At 46.3% G+C, this 20,687-nt stretch overlaps 1 protein-coding gene, 1 long non-coding RNA gene and 1 other non-coding gene across 5 annotated transcripts; 2 read left to right on the forward strand and 1 right to left on the reverse strand.

Annotated features, from left to right (window-relative positions):
- Positions 1-7,145: 7,145 nt before the first annotated feature.
- On the reverse strand, positions 7,146-15,911 carry LOC119903543. Of its 3 annotated transcripts, none has more exons than XR_005444532.1 (4): positions 15,772-15,911; positions 11,224-11,689; positions 10,574-10,808; positions 7,146-10,183 (listed from the first exon to the last, which is right to left on the reverse strand). It is a non-coding gene; the product is annotated as an uncharacterized LOC119903543 (long non-coding RNA). The 3 variants fall into 3 exon arrangements; XR_005444530.1 differs by having other exon boundaries at positions 11,224-11,692; XR_005444531.1 differs by having other exon boundaries at positions 11,224-11,724.
- A 147-nt stretch (positions 15,912-16,058) lies between these two features.
- Positions 16,059-20,394, forward strand: LOC119903542 (H/ACA ribonucleoprotein complex subunit DKC1-like; the record flags this gene model as incomplete). The annotated part of the gene is given in 13 exon segments (XM_038719799.1): positions 16,059-16,211; positions 17,183-17,235; positions 17,310-17,396; positions 17,855-17,946; positions 18,053-18,237; positions 18,390-18,454; positions 18,664-18,790; positions 18,890-19,020; positions 19,247-19,390; positions 19,475-19,595; positions 19,788-19,906; positions 19,986-20,089; positions 20,352-20,394. Coding segments are annotated over 13 exon segments (1,290 nt in total), but the record flags the coding sequence as incomplete, so codon positions are not given.
- On the forward strand, positions 19,635-19,710 carry LOC119904624. Its single transcript, XR_005444733.1, has one exon. It is a non-coding gene; the product is annotated as a small nucleolar RNA SNORD83 (small nucleolar RNA).
- Positions 20,395-20,687: the final 293 nt, after the last annotated feature.

Genomic DNA, 20,687 nt, shown 5'->3' on the forward strand with positions numbered 1-20,687 from the left:
TCTTATAATCTAATACTAGTCTAATACTTTATTGTCACATACATGTTGCGAAATTCATCCCCTGCATTTAACCCATCCCAGCGGGAGCAGCGCCTGGGAGCAGCACCTGGGACCAGCTCCAGATCTTTACCGGAACCTGACATGTTTGGATGGTGGGGGAAACCGGAGCACCCGGGGAGAACCCACACAGACACTGGAAGAACCCACGCAGACACGGGGAGAACCCACGCAGACACGGGGAGAACCCACGCAGACACGGGGAGAACCCACACAGACACTGGGAGAACCCACGCAGACACTGGGAGAACCCACGCAGACATGGGGAGAACCCACGCAGTCACTGGGAGAACCCACGCAGACCCGGGGAGAACCCACGCAGACACGGGGAGAACCCACGCAGACACGGGGAGAACCCACGCAGACACGGGGAGAACCCACGCAGTCACTGGGAGAACCCACGCAGACCCGGGGAGAACCCACGCAGACACGGGGAGAACCCACGCAGACACTGGGAGAACCCACGCAGACACTGGGAGAACCCACGCAGACATGGGGAGAACCCACGCAGTCACTGGGAGAACCCACGCAGACCCGGGGAGAACCCACGCAGACACGGGGAGAACCCACGCAGACACGGGGAGAACCCACGCAGACACTGGGAGAACCCACGCAGACACTGGGAGAACCCACGCAGACACGGGGAGAACCCACGCAGACCCGGGGAGAACCCACGCAGACACTAGGAGAACCCACGCAGACACTGGGAGAACCCACGCAGACACTGGGAGAACCCACGCAGACACTGGGAGAACCCACGCAGACACGGGGAGAACCCACGCAGACACGGGAGGACCCACGCAGACACTGGGAGAACCCACGCAGACACGGGGAGAACCCACGCAGTCACGGGGAGGACCCACGCAGACACTGGGAGAACCCACGCAGTCACTGGGAGAACCCACGCAGACACTGGGAGAACCCACGCAGACATGGGGAGAACCCACACAGACACTAGAAGAACCCACACAGACACTGGGAGAACCCACGCAGACACGGGGAGGACATGCAAAGTCCAGACAGAAAGGCCGGGACGACCGGGGTTTGAACTCGCGACCTTGTTGCTGTGAGGCCACCGTGCCGCCATTTTTAAAAAAAAATTTATTATTTTATTATATTTTATTAACATTTTATTAATTATCAGATTAAACACGACTGTCAGTATTTGGCTTTGGAAAACTTGGGAGAGGTTTTAAAAAAAGGTTTGTGTGCAGGAGTTATTATTCTCAGATGGACAGAATAAATATATACAATATGAACGGTGCTAAGTTACAAAAGTGACAAATAAATAATACTAAGAGGCGGTAAACAGTATCCAGGTGGATATACACGTTCCTAGGTAATGAAGTTATTGTGTTATTATACAGGGAGTGTTCCTGAAGTGTCAATAAACAGATGGTTTAGTTATTACAGGTTGGTCTATACTTCATTTATTCAGATTCAAATTCCTTTAATGTCATTACACCGAGTTCAACGAAACTGAGTGCAATCCGAAATTAATTATATAAAAGGTTTGAGCTAAGAAAATGATTATAGAAATAAAAATATATAGCCTATAAAAATAGATTTGCAAATTGAAATAGATTTCAATTTGCTAGTTGTTAGCAGCTGAGATGTTGCTATACACAGTATTTAAAGTGTATATTCATACATATACAGTATATATATATATATATATATACACTGCATATGTATATTGTGTATATACTTTATATACACACACAAGGTACAGTATAAGGTATTCGGCAGGTATGTATGTAGCTCAAAATCTGTTCTATGAATGTAAAGACCGCGGTGAAGTTAGTTTTAAGTTGGATACTCGACAGACATTCACCAGGATCCGGTGAGGGCTTCTTACTCAGTTCACCCAGTGTCGGCAGTACAAGTGCGGTCAGCTCACCTCCGATAGCTCGCTTTAAACCACCGGGGGTCAGCTTAGGGACCATCAATAAATTACTATTGTTAAAATGGTGTTATGGGAAAATCATCATTTATTTCAATAGCTTCCATGTCACGTGATCCAAAGACATCAAACCAATGCCGAACTGTAGAGCTACACTGTGCAAATCAGACACACCTCTTCATTTTAGATTTGAGTACTTGTTTTATTTTATATTAATATTTATTAATATTTTATGGAAGAAAATGAAAATTTTTTTCAATAGCTTCCATTTCATGGACTCCAAACCAATTTTCTCTGACATGTACAGCAATTGTAAGTCGCTTTGGATAAAAGCGTCAGCTAAATGAATAAATCTATGTTCATTTATTTTATTCTTCAACAGCGCAGTAGGCATCACATAAAATATGTTTATAAGCAAATCATGCCTTCTATTTTTTGTCAGAATAAGCCATGATTGACAAAGAAACTTGAAAGCCTTCCCTTCACAGTGTATCTGAGTAGTCCGGTGGTGGAGGTCTTGCTCTTGCTCCGGATCCAGAGATTGATGGACAAAACTCTGCTCATAGCATGTTAACAAAAAGGGGGCCAAACTTAACACATAAGTTTTCTGAACAAGTGTGCAGCACATCACTGAGTCTCTTAGCTGATGGAGCCGCACATTGCACCGACAACGGTAGCAATTGAAAAAAATAGCTGGCAGCTCTCACACGCATTTTCTTAAGGAAATGCCTATTCTAATTTCTAATAGTGTCCCTCAAAGTGCTGACCACAGACTCCACACCTGTTATTGAGAGAAAGTCTGACCACTCAGTGTTCACCTGATCAACATTCAGGGCCACAGTGCTGACTGTGTAGGTGCGGGCATACTGTACTGGCTGAGGCCCAGGAGGTCTTCTGGCTGGCAGCTTTTCTGCACAGTTAGCTTCAGCTTTTAAAGGTTTTCCTCATCTAGGCCTGTGTGTGTTATTTTTGAATAATATATACATAAATGTTTTTACTCATAGGGGAGGAGCTGCTCTCATAAAACATAGGAGGGAAGAACTGCTTGTTCAGGTCAAAGTTCAACTGAATAGCCAAAGTAGTCTTTTTTGGAATTTGAACTTTGTTTTTTGTTGTTTGTTAGCATACAGTTGTACAATATCAGCCAGAAGATTTTAAATATGGCCTCAGAGGCCTGACTGACGTCCTGAGAAGACATTCTCAGTGTTGACAACCTGTTTTTAATAATGTAATTATGTTTTTGGACTTTCTTTTGAGGACCTCGTAAAATGTTCTTACCTCATTGACAGTCAATGATCTGCAGCAATAGATTGTACATTCAGTGCCTTTGAAAGCATGTATGTGTTATGTATGTTGGATAAATGTTGTATGGAAAGACTTGTGTGGATTCTCTTCACTTGCATGACACAATGGGAGTGTTATATGTTATACACACTGGAATGTGTACAGAGAAGAAAGATTCACACAGGATATAGCACACTGGTAAATCCTTCTTTTGGCCAGATGGTGACACGAGGACATTTCTGATGTGAGTTTGTTGTCAGAGCTGCTGAGAAGCTGACAGCAGGTTAGAACAGAAGGGCGTGCAGGTTTAACTCTGGGCTGAGGGTGAATGATGAACATGATAACTAGGCTGCAAATAAAACATAAATATCACAAACCAAATGAAACGAACAACATTAAATTTAAAATATTAAAATATAGCGCTGACAGTAACAACTCAGCACACACAATAAGTTCTAAGGTTAACCTACCAACTGTACCGCACCAAACAATGCGCTTAAAAAAACGTGACTCTTGCTGCCCCAAAATATCACAAATATTGCTTTCAGGGGAGCTGATGTCTTGTTAAGGTGAGCTAAGCTCCCCCTGGCTCCCCCCTAGTTTGCACCATGCCTACAACTCGTGCTCACTCCCCGACCTGTCACGCACGGACCCGTGGTCAAAGCCTGTCGGCGTTTGTAACGCACTGGGGATCCCGATAGCGTCATAGGTCAACGCAGTGGGGGAAGCCCTGTAGCTCAGTTTGTGACAGTAAAGGCAGGTGGACATGAGAAGCTCTTTAACAGAAAAGACTGAGTGAGAACATGGTTGGGGTGAAAGGAGGGCCAGGACCTTTGAATCAGTGTATCCTGTGAAACAAAAGTCAACTTTAGGCTAAATATTTTTATATTTAATTTTATATAAAGCTATTTCTTTTCAGGTCGCCTCTCATATCAACTGTGGCGAATATGATTGTAGAAGTGAGCGCTATATTACAGAGCCTCAAACACAAAATGATCCAGTTTCTAGCTAAAGTACGTCAGCATCAAGGAAGCATTTTGTTTTGGGCTGATCTGAAGCAGCTGCTTACTTGAGCGATATAAGAAAATATCCGAATATGTTTATCAAGGTTTTTTTCTCGAGGCTATACGGCCAGGGTGCGACCTCCTCTCCAGCGCCCCGATCCCCCTCCGTTAAATCTAGTATGGGTTGCTGGCTGGATTAAGTCTGATGCTCCTGATTTTACGCATAATCCATGTACTACTGCAGCTGGAGGATGTCCGCAGCGCCGCGCAACTAAATTCTTCCATCTCACAAAGAATAGAAAGCTCAGGTCGAAAGAGTGAAGAGGCTGAACGAAAATTACCCGAACATAGCTGCAGCCTCCGGTACTGCAGCTGTATAATATTGTCCTGTTTTTCTAACTAAAAACCCACTAATGTTGATGTTCAAGCTCATCTTAATTATTTAATCAGGCACCGCCATCGCATGTATCTGCTGCAGGTTTATCAAGTGTAACACACAAAGCTACTCAAATAGGACTCATTAAATATCAAAAATCAACATTTTCCTTTTTGTGTTTAAAACAGAAAAGCAAAATCCACTGTCTGTTTTTTGTTTTTCTGTTTCAGAAAAAAAAGGTCTTGTTTTTTTGTTTTTTCCGATTGGACTTTTAAACGAAATAATGAAAGAACGAACCAGACACGGACCCGCGACACTCCACAGTCCAAAATGACGAGTTTGCTTCAATTTGTTGATTTTCAGATTTCAAGTTATTGTGCAACTATTATTCCCGTACCTTTATGGCCAAGGTACGTTTTGACAGTTTGTTGTTTTGGTATAATTAACAAAGGCAGAAACCAGAAACGGGTCGTTTTTCCGTTTTTTCAATTTTGGGCCCAAAGCGAAAAAAACAACATTCAGTTTGATTTTTCGTTTTTTTGTTTTTTAATCAAAACCAAAAAACCAAATTCAGCACAGTCTCTCGTTTTCCTTTCTTACTGACAAAACAAATTTATTTCTCTATATTTCCTTTCATTGGTGGGTGGGACTTCATCAACCCCCTGCTTCTGATTGGACAGTGAGCTCCATCAGTTCTGTATGTACTTCAGGCTACTCTTCAAAATTAAGGTTCTCCCAGAGAATTTCCATACCTGCTGTGGTTCTCCCTCTTTGCCTTAAGACGATGCAATGTCTCCACAAAAAACAGTTTATTAGTGAAAACTAATTACATAATGCAATAAATCCCCTTCATGATTCAGAGTTTATGAGAGGTGGCGATTCATCAGTTTGGAGCATGTAGTGGAAGCGGTACTGCCACCAGCATTCCATGTAGAGCATTGCAGTTACAAATAAACAACCAGAAATGTTCTTAATAAGATGATAAGCCTCTCTGTTACAATGCGCCAACAATGAAATTTCACCTTGACGAATTTTTATAGTCGACGTTGTCGATTACTTCGACCAAGTTTAAATTCTTTTTGCATTAATTTAATTTTTATATCAGTGACTTCACGTGACAAGATATCATCTCTTACATATATCTGGTGTGGCAACCACAACCAGTGTTTATTTCAGTTTGAGTGCAAGCTTCCAAAAATTGTGCGTAATATCCTTCAGTAATTTTTAAAATATTTCCCCATTTTCATGTCCTTTTAAGACACAATGACTCAGCCCATGTTTTCCTCCTGCTGCCGGAGTCTGCTGGGATGTAAGGCCTGTGTTGGGGAGTGGAGGAACACATCTTTCCAGTGCCTCAAGCCTGTGTATACAGAGGTAGCTGGACTGTCTGCAGCACTAGACTTTTTCAGGTCCCTGCCATAAAGATGACAGCTGTTGCCTTTTACTTTTTTTTACTTGACAGTGACAAATTTTGTCATGGGATGCAGCTGACAAGACTGAGGAATGTTATTAAGCTTATTTCAGTCATAGTCTCGTCAGCTGCACCTAGTACTCCCCCTCTCACGCACATTCATGCCCATATACACTGACCATTTATTATGTGTATCTGTTTAAGTGAAAATGGTTAAGATGAATAGTTTCTGTTCAGAATTTGGGATGAGGGATGTTAGTAAGCTTATTTCCCTCACAGTCTTGTCATCTGCACAAAATATTTTATCTTTTATTTTTGAATATAATAAAATTCTTTCAAAATTTCTGTTTATGTGGTTTATTTTCAAAACTATTATATTCTAATTGTTAAAGAGTAGGTGAAAGTGGGTGTTGTCATGCTTTTCAGTTGTTTTAATGACTGCAAACAATACATTGATGTTAAAATACTAAATGAAACACCTCAAATCTTTTGCACAAATATCCTATCTTCATTAGATTGTCATAGTTATGGAAATCAGATGTTTTAAAAGTAATTGGTGACTCTTAAAAGACATAAAAAGTACATCTGCAAAGAAATAGTAAACACATATCTCCGGCAATGTTTGGCCTCCGCTGTGGATTTGATGCTGCCCACAGCTTCTTCGTCTCCAGATGATGGTAAGGGCATCCTGGGTGTGTTCACGGTCCTCAAGACGTTATGCAGGACACAGGTAACCTTCAGATAACCGCCCGTTGACAGGGCTGATCCCTATGACCAAGCATTGCAAAAGAACTTAGCCACTTGACAAATACTGAAAAAGATGGTGAAATACAGGCACTGAAAATGTTACACTTTCCTTTTGTACTCAACTTTGATATCCTGAAATGTAAACAAACTAAGGCAAAGGTTTCCACATCATAGGTCAAAGTAGAACGTCAAGGCACACCAACTCATATAATTGTAACTCATTTAATTATTTTAATAATCATAGCCTATATTTTGCAAATAATTGACTACACACGTGTGTTTGTTTAGCAAACTAAGATATTACAGTAGGCTACCTTGGTTGAGTAAGTAAGTATGCTGAAATGTCTCAATCTGAGTTCATTGTTAATTGGTTTATTACAGGCCTATGTACCTTGATATGACATAGCATATGAAACCAGGTGCAATAAAAAAAAAGTTTGGAAACTGACTTGGAACCTCCCAGGAAGTCACCTTATTTAAGCTTATCCAACATCTGTGATGAGTGATGTGATCAAATATGATCTCCTCTGCTGAGTCAAAATAGCTACACTTCAGCTTGATGAACTGCCCGTTTCCAAATGCAATGTGAGAGTGCGTTGTGATGATAGAGAACCCAAATGCCAGTGCGCCACAGGTCAGGTCCTCCCAGGGTGCGAACTACGGGGGCGCTTAGCTCTTTATACAGTAAGACATGAGACGCTGTCTCCTCTATGAACCGTCTGGATTGTCACTGCGCTGCGTTTCTATAAACTATGAACCGGTTGTGGGTCACATCTCCCAGAGAGGCTGCTGTCGGTCAATTTAAACGTCATGTGCGCAAGTCACAACAAATATAGTGGGATATTTGAGCAGCAAAAAATACAAAGGCTGAAGTCATTAACTTGACATGACAGGGCAGAGGAAATTGCAGAGGAACTAGAATTCAACTTTTAGCTTCTGAAATAATTTCGATGCTCTGATGGCGCTCAGGACTGATCAGGAGGACGGCTGCTTTACTCCAAACAGTTTCTCTGGATGAACCTGGACTGTGTGTGAGAGGTTTTAACCGACGCAGTTGTCATTTTTACACCAAACGCCCATGTTGTTTAAATAGCAGATTGTGGTCCATGGGAGTGTTAAAATAAGATGTGGTCACTCAGGCAAATTGTTGGCGCATTCCTATTGTGAAGCAACGGAAAGCGACTGTACCATTGACCAAACAGCAAGTCAGCGGCGCAGTATTTCACTGTTTGTTTTTTGCTATTTTTTACTCCACTTTACGCACGAGGCACAGCAACAACTTAATATTAAAATCTCCCGAGAAGTGACAGGATCGGTCAGGATCTAATGTTAATTGATGTTCTGAGTTCTTCTCGCACACAGTCCAGTGAAACTGGAGTAAAGCAGCGTCCTCCCGATCGATCCTGAGCCCCCTCAGAGCGTCTCAATTATTTCAGAAGCTAAAAGTTGATTGCTCTGCCTTCTGGAGAGTTTCCTCTGTCCTGTTATGTCAAGTTTATAATTTTTTTGCTTCTTGAATGCCCCACGATATTTGTTGCGACTTTTTTGCGCACATGGAAACGTTTTAAATGACTGATAGCAGCCTCTCTGATCATGAAAGTAAATCATTAAACACTCCTTCCGCAACAAAACACAAAATAATTAAACCACTGCAGGGGAGAGATGTGACCCCCCGACCGGTTCATCATAGTTTCTAATAACGCAGCGCAGTGAGGATCCAGACGCTTCATAGAGGAGACAGCGTCTGTCTGTCTGGTCCCAGACTCCAGTCTGCTTCACTGATGAACACAGAGCTGCAGAGGAACATCTGGCTTCATGAGACAGTTTTTAGATCGCTGTTAATCTGCTGTTCAATCAGTCACTTGATGTTTTATACTGCGCCATTCATCTGCTATCATGATAGCAATGCGCCAAAGTGCAAGCGCACGCAAATCTGATTGGTTTGTTGCATGTTGCGCCCAAAACACGCCACGCACTTAGATCGTTCAAACTGGGCCCTGTGACTTCTTCCTCGCAGCGGAGGAGATATTTGATCACATTTTACAGTTGATGTTGGAACAGCTTCAATAACAGGAGCCTGGGAACTTGTTGATCGGACCTGGTTCCAAATCAAGGCGCACATCTCAGTAAACGGGTGTTACGACCCGTGAGGTCCGTGGGCTGTGTTTGCGTTGCTGTGGGTGTGTCTGTCTCTCTCTTGCAGGTGTGTACCTGTACCCGCTGAGTGTGACGTGGGGTGGAGCTCACAGCTGGGGCCAATTAGTGGGCCACATAAGCAGAGCCGGTGGAGCGCTCTCGAACCCGACGTCTCACTTCTCACTCATCCACTCACCCTTCCTTGGGCTCGCATTAGTCTGTGTGATCTACTGTGTGATCTACTTCGTGACTTGTAGGACGTGACCGGCGGGGTGCCGCTGGCAACTTCTCCTCGCGTCGTGAGGTCGGTGACTCCGTGGAGGCGGCATTCCCGCTCAGTGGAAGCCGTGTGGTGGGCGACGTGTGTGCTTCCCCAGCGCCGAGTCTGTGTGGCCTATTGTGTCGCATCCTGTGTTGTTTAGTTGTTGATACGTTGTTTGTTGATTAAAGCCTTTTTCTTTTGATTAAGAATAAATACATTAACTTGGCGCATGTTTTGAGTCATCCATGGTTTTTCCCACCCGGTTATTTATCTAACTGCAAATTTAGTGAAAGCAGAACTGAGCTTAATAATAAAATATGATATAATTATTTAGTCTTATTGGGTTGCATCTGCCATCAAGGCTTTTTATTTTTAAAAAAAAAATCACATCAGGTACCGGTATTGATGGGTAGAGGCTACTTGTGCTAAATGATAATCTATGGCTACAAAGGTGCAAAGCCCCTTTTTTTACTCAGAAATTTGTTCAAATGTCGGCAGTCTTGAGTATAAAACTAACTGGACCATCTCAGGTGTGATGAGTCTTTAAACACAGCAGGATGAACTCCAGTGGAGCTCCAGGTGATCACAGCTGAGGGAGGTGCAGGGCAGCACCTGCTGGTCATTTTCTGTAAATCCTTTTGGTGTGCTTGCTGTTGGTTCGATGCCATCGATCTTTATAATATTGAGAACACTTTACTGTTCACAGCATTTACTAATTATATTTTTGCATTAAAAAAATAATGCAAAAATATGATTACGCTCATTTTAATGAACAACTGTAACCAATCTAGCCTATGAACATCAGTGTGTGTGTGTGTCTGCGTGAGGCTCCAGCTGCTGACGGGCATCACTCGTGGTCCACTCCATCGTAGGATGAGTGGAAGTTCTTGGGCAAAACCTTCAGTTCTTGGGGCTGTTTGAACTTCATCTCTTTAACTGGCTGGCTGGATGTGCACAGTGGGGCTGCTGTGGTGATACTCTTCTTTTAAGACATGGGACAGATCTAGTGGATAGTTGGATGGAAGAATTTAAATAGATTACAAAGTATGTCTCCTCTTTAACTTAGGTAAATGTTCCAACAGCACACTGTAGAAATATTCTGTATGTCAAAATTCCTACATTCAAATGATGAAAAGTAAAGCTAATTCTGAATACTTTATATTTTGCTGTGTGACTTCATCTGTGAAAATACATCATACTCTAGTTTTTGATTATGTTTTTAATTTATAATCTGCAGAGTAACTAGTAACTAAAGCCGTCAAAATAAAGGTAGTGGAGTAGTACCTCAAAAAGAAGAGTAATTGGGCGCATGTACTTATATACTTTTCACAGCTGATTTCTATTGACATAGAAGGCAATATTTGTGCAAGAATGTATACGTCTGACAAAATACCTGATTGTTTGGAGGTCATGCAACGTTGGATCCCCGGCTTTTTCTCCAGTTCCCCATCTGGCTGAAGTCCTTGAAGATACGTAGCTCACACGGTATGGCCTGGAATTGGAGTGAGCGCCACCGAGGTCTTCTCACCTGCATCTTCTTTGTCCTTCCGCTTCACAGCCTTTGTGTCCCATGAAGCTGCTTTGATGTTTCCAGGCTTGAATGAACAGTAGGCATCGCACTGGTCTTTCTTTAAGTGAAAGGGAGATATATTTAAGTAACTGAAAATGTTTGAGCAAACTTACATTGACAGAGGCTGTTTGCAAGAAGGCTTATACTCAGTGTGCAGGTGACTGATGGACTTGAATACAAGCTACAGGTACACCTTTCGATGAAGAGGACCTACAGAAGTGCGACTGAACTTTCCAAAGGTCCAGAAGGAAGATCTTATGGAAGGCCTGCAGAAAGCACTGTGGCCTCACAGCAAGAAGGTCTCATATTCAAACCCGTCCTCCCAGACCTGTGTCTGTGTGGGTTTGCTCCAGTTTTCCACACCATCAAAAACATCTTAGATTAGGCTCTTGAGGTTATTTTTGATTAACAAAAATTTTGATTTGTTAAATGCAGAGAATAAATTTCACCATGTGTATGTGACAATAAAGTACCTTTTCCTTCCGTTCCTGTCCTCAGTCTTCTCATGACTTTCTCCTGTTCTTCCTGTCCCACTTCTAAAAACACCACTGCTTTATGCCTGATGTTGACAGGAACAAGTGTTGGCACACTCAGATTCTTCTCCAGTCTACTCCAAGGTGACAAATAATGGATGCGTACCTCCTGGATCCATCTGCTCCCCTCCACCAGAGACTTCACAATCATTTCTCCAGTCCAAATTCCCCCAGAAATACTTAGAAATCTTGTTCTTATTATGTGTCTTGTGCTTTTCTGCAGTAGAGTTTAGTGAACCTTTGGCAGGTTGCAGACTGGCATGGTGTCCCCATTTGTCTGGCCTCCTTCAATCCAGACCCCTCATTCTCCTACTTTTCTGGACGTTCACGTTCCAGGTCTCTGGATTTCCCGTCTTCCATGACCTTCCTGGATGAGCCTCATTGGTTGAAGAGTCCTCCTCAACTCCTTCTTGTGATTAAAAGAAAACAAAAACAGAAATTCTGTGAAAGACAAAAAATATCACTGCAGGACACAAAGGACAAAGCTCTGCACACCATCTCAACAACTCCTAATAAAACTGTATTGAAGGCAATGTTTTGATCTATGAGATCAGATCAAACCATTGCTTTAACAAAGAGTTATTATTTGGAGTCCAATGGTGTGCAGACATTTGTCCTGAATTATTTTAATGCCTACCTTCAGTTACATTGTTTTGGACGTTCTACCTGAGATCTGTTAAGTGACCACTGTTTGGCAGGTTCTTGTCACGTGCTGACCATAAAGAAAAGTTTAAAACCACAATAAACTATATGTTTTTTTCAACTTTCAATCAGAAGCAAAGGTCAGCTTTTAAAATTGATAATTATTATCATGATAATTACTGATGCTGAATGATATTAGACTTTTTTTTTGGCCCTAGCTGATTCTTTCTGAAGAAAAAAAACGAACCTAAAAGTCTTAAACATCTGTTTTTGATTGAGGAAACCAAATATAGATCTTTGAAGCACGGTGAACAGTCCTATCATATTTTACATTAAAGGGGCTATATGTAAGTTTTGGATTTTAATAAATCAAATATTCATTGTCAGTGGGCTCAAACCTCAGTTAGAAATGAAGCCCACGCCTGTTTTCTCCGTTGCTTCCATCAGACACTATTCTGCTTTAAATGTGAGGTCTCCGGGTCGGATTCAGCCCTGTTCGCGCTCCCGAGTCTCTCAGACTACACTGACAACACGGCAGCTAACGACATGCAGTCCGCTAACAGCATGAAACAACCGGCTCACAGTAAAACACGGGCTCCACGTAAGGATCCAAAACAGCAGTAAAGGTTTATGTGCTGAAGCCCATCAGACCAAACAGGTTCAGATGATGTCGAGTAAGAACAAAGTGAGCATTAGTAAAGCTGGAGAAACAGAGAAAGTCACGTTAGCTCACCGGCTAATGTTATCCGATGCAAAGTTGTATCGCTTTCCACATTATTTCACCAACTAACGCGACCCACGTTACCATCCTGTGTACCACTGGTATTATGTCAAATTGTCAAAGCCTGAAAGAAAGGATGTAACGGTAAAAAGCAAATGTGGAGCGATTTGTTTACTGTCCTATAGTGATGCAGCCAGCTGTCGCCACATTAGCTCGGACCTGCCACTGTTTGCTTCGTAACGTTCAATTTAGATTTATTTTTAATTTAGCCGTTTCGTTCCTCCTCTGCAACCTCTGTGTGTCCTGGGTGTAAACAAAGCGGCCTCGAAGTTGCTGCATAACGGTGACGTGGTTTACTAAAAATCTCTCAACTTCCATGATTAGAGAGAGTCTAGTTTAAATTACGTATAGACCAAAAATCACACACGAGACATAAAAAAGAAAGTTAAAGTTGGAAAAGAAGACGACGAACAACGGAGCAACTGCAACAGTGAAGACACCGGTCATATTATTACCGGACCGTTATTACCGGACCGTCTCCGCGAAGACACCGGTCAGATTATTACCGGACCGTCTCCGCGGAGACACCGGTCATATTATTACCGGACCGTTATTACCGGACCGTCTCCGCGAAGACACCGGTCAGATTATTACCGGACCGTCTCCGCGGAGACACCGGTCAGATTATTACCGGACCGTCTCCGCGGAGACACCGGTCAGATTATTACCGGACCGTTATTACCGGACCGTCTCCGCGACGACACCGGTCAGATTATTACCGGACCGTCTCTGCGGCGACACCGGTCAGATTATTACCGGACCGTTATTACCGGACCGTCTCCGCGACGACACCGGTCAGATTATTACCGGACCGTCTCCGCGGAGACACCGGTCAGATTATTACCGGACCGTCTCCGCGGAGACACCGGTCAGATTATTACCGGACCGTTATTACCGGACCGTCTCCGCGACGACACCGGTCAGATTATTACCGGACCGTCTCTGCGGCGACACCGGTCAGATTATTACCGGACCGTTATTACCGGACCGTCTCCGCGACGACACCGGTCAGATTATTACCGGACCGTCTCTGCGGAGACACCGGTCAGATTATTACCGGACCGTTATTACCGGACCGTCTCCGCGACGACACCGGTCAGATTATTACCGGACCGTCTCCGCGGAGACACCGGTCAGATTATTACCGGACCGTCTCCGCGGAGACACCGGTCAGATTATTACCGGACCGTTATTACCGGACCGTCTCCGCGACGACACCGGTCAGATTATTACCGGACCGTCTCTGCGGAGACACCGGTCAGATTATTACCGGACCGTTATTACCGAACCGTCTCCGCGACGACACCGGTCAGATTATTACCGGACCGTCTCCGCGGAGACACCGGTCAGATTATTACCGGACCGTCTCCGCGGAGACACCGGTCAGATTATTACCGGACCATTATTACCGGACCGTCTCCGCGACGACACCGGTCAGATTATTACCGGAGCGTTATTACCGGACCGTCTCCGCGACGACACCGGTCAGATTATTACCGGACCGTTATTACCGGACCGTCTCCGCGAAGACACCGGTCAGATTATTACCGGACCATCTCCGCGGAGACACCGGTCAGATTATTACCGGACCGTTATTACCGGACCATCTCCGCAGAGACACCGGTCAGATTATTTACCGGACCGTTATTACCGGACCGTCTCCGCAAAGACACCGGTCAGATTATTACCGGACCGTTATTACCGGACCGTCTCCGCGAAGACACCGGTCAGATTATTACCGGACCGTTATTACCGGACCATCTCCGCAAAGACACCGGTCAGATTATTACCGGACCGTTATTACCGGACCGTCTCCGCGAAGACACCGGTCAGATTATCAGCGGACTGTCTCCGCGGAGTCACCGGTCAGATTATTACTGGACCGTCGTTGCGAAGACACCGGTCAGATTATTACCGGACCGTTATTACCGGACCGTCTCCGCGAAGACACCGGTCAGATTATTACCGGACCATCTCCGCGGAGACACCGGTCAGATTATTACCGGACCGTTATTACCGGACCATCTCCGCGGAGACACCGGTCAGATTATTACCGGACCGTTATTACCGGACCATCTCCGCGAAGACACCGGTCAGATTATTACCGGACCATCTCCGCGGAGACACCGGTCAGATTATTACCGGACCGTTATTACCGGACCATCTCCGCGGAGACACCGGTCAGATTATTTACCGGACCATCTCCGCGAAGACACCGGTCAGATTATCAGCGGACTGTCTCCGCGGAGTCACCGGTCAGATTATTACCGGACCGTCGCCGCGAAGACACCGGTCAGATTATCAGCGGACCGTCTGACTTTAGACCCTGATTTACATTTCAAATAATTTCTTATTTAATCAAATACTTTCAGAACACATTAAGACTAAAAGCTAACATTCAAAAATTCCCTTTTAAAACAGGCTGACCTCCATTCAGAGCTGCAGCGCAGACACCACCACTCCAGCATGAGAACTACAGCGAGTTCCAATCAGAGCGATTAATCACAGTATGACAGAACCTCTGGCCCCAGAAACAGCTTCATTCATCAGCATGGGTTAGGGATTATCAGCATGAAGCTGAGGAATGCACATGGAAACATCTGCCACGTTCTTCTTTCTCTGCACACAGCTGTATGATTGTTCTCTATTCTTCTATTATTCTTATATAACTTGCATCGTTTATTCCATATTTATCTATTTCTGTCAGCTGTGTGTTTGTCTGCGCGTAGCACCTCGTCACCAGAGATAATTCCTCGTAGGTGTAAAACACTACTTGGCTCCTCCTCATTAGTTTGATTTAAAGGGCGATCACTGCAGGAAGTGTTTCAGAACCACCTGACAGCTGCTTCCTGTCCACAGAGTCAGAAAGGCTGAACCACAGAGCTCGATGAGCGACCATGTTTGGGTAACGAACGGATATCTAACCATTTCTTTACTTCTGCAAACGACCCGCATGCTTTAATGTCAACAGTAAGAACGAGGTCAGCAGCTTCAGGCTCTGCAGGAGGAAACTCACAACACGTTTCACTGCGCCTGCTTTGGAAGGTTTTACAGCCACCACCTACCTCTCTGCTGATTGGCTGCTGGTGGCGCTCAGTGTGGCGGAGGAGCAGGCTCTTACAGAGAGGGCCCCTTTCTCTGAGGGCCCTGTAGATCTGGGATCTGGTCTGAGGTGGAGGGTCCCGCAGCTGCTGGTATTTGTCACGTGATCATTTGTGATGATGTGAAGGTTTGAATCTTTGCGTCTGAAGAAACAATATTTAAATGGTGCACGAAGACCAAACATCACGTGTTCATCACGTGTGTAAAGTCTAAACCACTGAGGTTCATGTTTCAGGTGTGACTGTGGGAGACACCCCCTGTCACCACCGGAGGGGGGCAGCATCGCGTCTGCCGGCCTCCTCCTGCAGATCAGAAGAAGAAGAAGAGGAGGAGGAGGAAGAGGAGGAGTAGAGGCGCGGTGTGCGCGCAGACGCTCAGTTGAAGATGGCGGACACAGAAGGAGGTGAGTCCACGTTTCTCTGCAAACATCTGAACTTTTTACCTGGTTCTAGAGTGGACCTGGTTCTACAGTGCACCGGGTTTTAGTTCACCTGGTTCCGGCTTCAGTGCACCGCGTCTCGTACTGCTGGTTTTTAGTTCTCGTCGCGCGCAGTTCTTGATGTAAAGTCCGGTTTAAAGTTACCGAACTTTGTCCGGTTCCTCCGGTTCCGTGTGACCCTAGTTCTTAATGTGAACCCTGTGTGCGTTAGTTCGTCTCGGTTCGTGCACCCCCCCCCCCCCCCCCAGCGGTCTGCTGCTGGAGGACACGTGGGCTCTCTGGACCCGGAGCGGCCTGCTCGCGGCGCCCCGCAGGACACACGTGCGGCTCCGGTTCCGAGTTTCAGGCGAATCCCGAGTTTTAGAGAAGTGAAGTATCGATACATCTGATCGGTATCAGGCTCTCTCAGGAGGTCCAAGTGTCACGAGTCTGTTAATGTGGGACCGCGTGCTTCCTGGCGGCCTCGGCTAACCTGGACCACAGAGTCCGGTTCCTGCTAGTGATGACTGAATGGGATCCGTCTCCCGTATCGATCCCAGCTACTGGATCCAGAGAGACTTGTGGATGAAGGGTGGCCGGTCTGACCCGGCCTAGACCGGCCACCCTTCAGCTCTGTTAGCTCTGCATGTTAGCATGGTGCTAACACCCACGTGCTGTCGGAGAGGCCACGTGCTCCACTCACGTGACTAATCTGAAACTGATCAAAACTGCACTGATGACCTGGACTTAAAAGTATCTCACTGTAAAAGTACACTTAAAGTAAAAGTACTGCATGTTAAAGTACTTGTAGAAGTATAAATGCATCATGAGGTGAAGCAGGATTTTCATTAAATGGTGAGAAATGTTGTCGTGGTTACCCAGAGCTGCTTGTTCTGTGGGGGGGACTGGACCTGACTGCAGGTTTGATGACTGAATGTGTTTCCTCGTGTTTGCAGCATCAGTGAAGAAGAAGAAGAAGACGAAGGCGGTCAGCGAGGAGGAAGTGGGGGTGAGTCGGAGTTCACCTGGCTGAGCTTCAGGTGCGTTTGTTCAGACAGGTGACGCCGTGTGTTTGTGCAACAGGAGATCCAGCAGAGCGGAGACTTCTTCATCAAACCAGAGGCCAGAGCCGCCTCGCTGGACACGTCGCAGTGGCCCCTGTTACTGAAGGTGAGACTACGGCACCCTGAAGGGGACAAACATAAATAGCTGAAGTTTAGTCTTTAGCGTGTGAAGTGATGAACCAGTTTATCCATTCTCTGAGCGGCCATCTTGTCGCAGTCTCCGCCTCTGCCCCCGTTCTGGGGGCGGGGCCTCTCCACCGCGGTGCCGGCGCCGTCTCGGCGTTCTGCCGGCCGACGACCGAAACTGCAGAGAGAGTGACTCGACGCGAGCGCCTCCAAGACGACTTGCTGGACTGATCACACGGTGCTGAGACTTATAGCAGATTAGTTTAAAATACTAAACGTTTATAACTTTGGAACAACGAGTAGATAAAATATCAAACACGGGACGCATCAGTTTCAGAGCACCAAACTGACGGCGCTACCAAAATAAGAGCCTGGCTATGTGATTTCTGTCTTCATACAGGAAGTGAAATCTGATAACTTTCATTCTGTTTCCTGCAGAATTTTGATAAACTGAACATCCGGACGGCTCATTACACTCCTCTACCGAGCGGCAGCAACCCTCTGAAGAGGAACATCCAGGACTATGTCAGGTACCAGAGTGATGCTAAGCTAACATGCAAACAGCACTGTCAGGTAACCTTCAGCTAATGCTAAGCTAATAATGCTTGAACAGATGTTTTTTCTGCTTCCCGTCAGGACGGGGTTCATCAACCTGGATAAACCGGCGAACCCGTCGTCTCACGAGGTTGTGGCGTGGATCAGGAGGATCCTGCGGGTAGAGAAGACGGGTCACAGCGGGACGCTCGACCCGAAGGTCACCGGGTGTCTGATCGTCTGCGTGGATCGAGCCACGCGATTAGTCAAGTCCCAGCAAAGTGCCGGTACAGTGACCACTTCCTGTTTCTGTATGAATAAACGTCTCCTGCCGGCGTGCGAGCGTAAGGTTCTATAACGAACGTCTCCGCCCGGCCGGCCGGCATGTGAGCACAGTGAAACCCAGCAGCCCCCTCACTACTCTCTCTGTGTGTTGCAGGTAAAGAGTATGTGGGAATCGTTCGGCTGCACAATGCGATAGAGAGCCAACACGCGCTGGCTCGGGTAAGTCTGACCACTTCCTGCTGCTCGGCGCTCGCTGTCACGACTGATCACACGACTTTAATATTGATGAGATTTTCAAAATAAGAGTTCAGTGATGGTAATGCTACTGCTTCCCTTCAGAATAAAAAAACAAGTTTAAATCAGTGGTCAGATAAATCCTGATTGGATATTTTCTTGATTGGCTGGCTGTCATGTAACCCTCTCTGCAGGCCCTGGAGACGCTGACCGGCGCTCTGTTCCAGCGACCGCCCCTGATCGCCGCCGTCAAACGTCAGCTGAGAGTCCGAACGATCTACGAGAGCAAACTGATCGAATACGACCCCGAGAGGAGGCTGGGTAAGATCACTGATCGGCAGTCACGTATCAAACGACTATTGATTAGGGTCATCAGTGATGTCACAGTGATGTCAGAGGTCACGTGATTCTGTGTTGCAGGCATCTTCTGGGTGAGCTGTGAGGCGGGAACTTACATCCGGACTCTGTGTGTCCACCTGGGTTTGGTCCTGGGGGTCGGAGGTCAGATGCAGGAACTGAGGCGAGTCCGGTCTGGAGTCATGGGAGAGAAGGTCAGCATCACTTCCTGTTCACCTCAGATCCAGAGTGTTGAGTTCAGTCCTGCTGCTCGGTGCCGGTCTGCTAATTAGACTCTGGGACAGGAACGTGCAGCTGAGGCTCCGGACTGCAGGTCTGTGGAGACCGGAGCCTCGCCGCTGCTGACATCATCACCACATGCTCTGACATCATTGCACGCTCGCTGCTGACATCACCTCATGCTGTGATTGCCTGTTTCAGGACCACATGGTGACGATGCACGACGTGCTGGACGCTCAGTGGCAGTTGGATCACAACAAGGACGAGTCGTACCTGCGGCGAGTTATCTTCCCTCTGGAGAAGCTGCTGGTGTCTCACCGCCGCCTGGTGATGAAGGACAGCGCCGTGAGTCTTCCTCGCCTCAGCCTTCAGCTGGTCCTAATAAACTGGCCGCCGAGTCGCTAAACTCACCTGTTGTTGCATCACCAGGTGAACGCCATCTGTTACGGGGCCAAGATCATGCTGCCGGGCGTCCTCAGGTACGAAGACGGTATCGAGATGAACCAGGACATCGTCGTCATCACAACCAAGGGCGAGGCCATCTGTACAGGTGAGCCGGGGCGCAGAGACCCCGCCCCCCACAGGTGGAGCCACATGATGACCTGAGGTAGTCAGGAGCTCTCGGGCCGTGATGACTTCCTATCTATCACCCTTGTCTGATGGCTTCGCCGGACATCTGCAGATTAAAGGTGACTGGTTTGATGTAAAGATGATTGTTGACGAGGTTGTTGTTGTCCCGCAGCGGTCGCTCTGATGACCACGGCGGTGATCTCCACGTGTGACCACGGCATCGTGGCGAAGATCAAGAGGGTGATCATGGAGAGAGACACGTATCCTCGCAAGTGGGGTCTGGGTCCGAAGGTAGGCCGGAGTTATTGATCGTCCTCCTGTGCGCCGTTTCTTTAAATGTTGCCAGTACTGACGAGTCGTTTGTGATCAGGCGTGTCAGAAGAAGTTGATGATCCAGAAAGGACTCCTCGACAAACACGGGAAGCCCAACGGCAGCACGCCAAGCGACTGGAAGAGCCAGTATGTCGACTACAGGTACGCCTCACCTGAGGGGGGCGGGGTTAGTGGTGATTGACAGGTGCAGACAGTTATCCCTCGCCGAGCTGACGTGCTCTCTGAGGGAGTCGCTCTGCTACAGGAACTTTCAGGCTTGAGCTTCTTCACTCAGCTGTTTGCTGAGCTGCAGCTCACCTGAGAACAGTGATGTCATCGGGCTCGCCTGGGAGCGGCGATGTCGGCACTCTGTTGCGTGTTCAGATGAAACATCCTTTAAAATCTTGTTTCTTTTCATTGACAGCGTCTCCAAGGTGACGGAGGAGTCATGTGATGCTTCAGCTAAGGTAAACTCAGCTGGTCAGAGGACCAATGAGAAGCGTTTCTTCCCCAGGAGCCTCAGATGGGCTCGATGTGAAAATAAAGCTGACATAAATATTGACAGAGGCTCCTGATTGGATGAATCAGTGAACCTTCAGGGCTGCTGACAGTTTAATTTACGCCTAATGTTTAAATTGGTACTCGTCAGAGGTGGCCCCTCCCACACCTGAGAGGGCGGCGAGCCGTGGTTCACGTTAACAGTTAGCAACGGAAGCTAATTTTGGCGAGCTGCCGACTCGTCTGTCTCAGTCCAAAGTGT

Source organism: Micropterus salmoides, unplaced genomic scaffold (genome assembly GCF_014851395.1).
Source record: "Micropterus salmoides isolate LMB-PRFRI ecotype aquatic unplaced genomic scaffold, ASM1485139v1 Ms_hic_scaffold_15, whole genome shotgun sequence".
Lineage (NCBI taxonomy): Eukaryota > Metazoa > Chordata > Actinopteri > Centrarchiformes > Centrarchidae > Micropterus > Micropterus salmoides.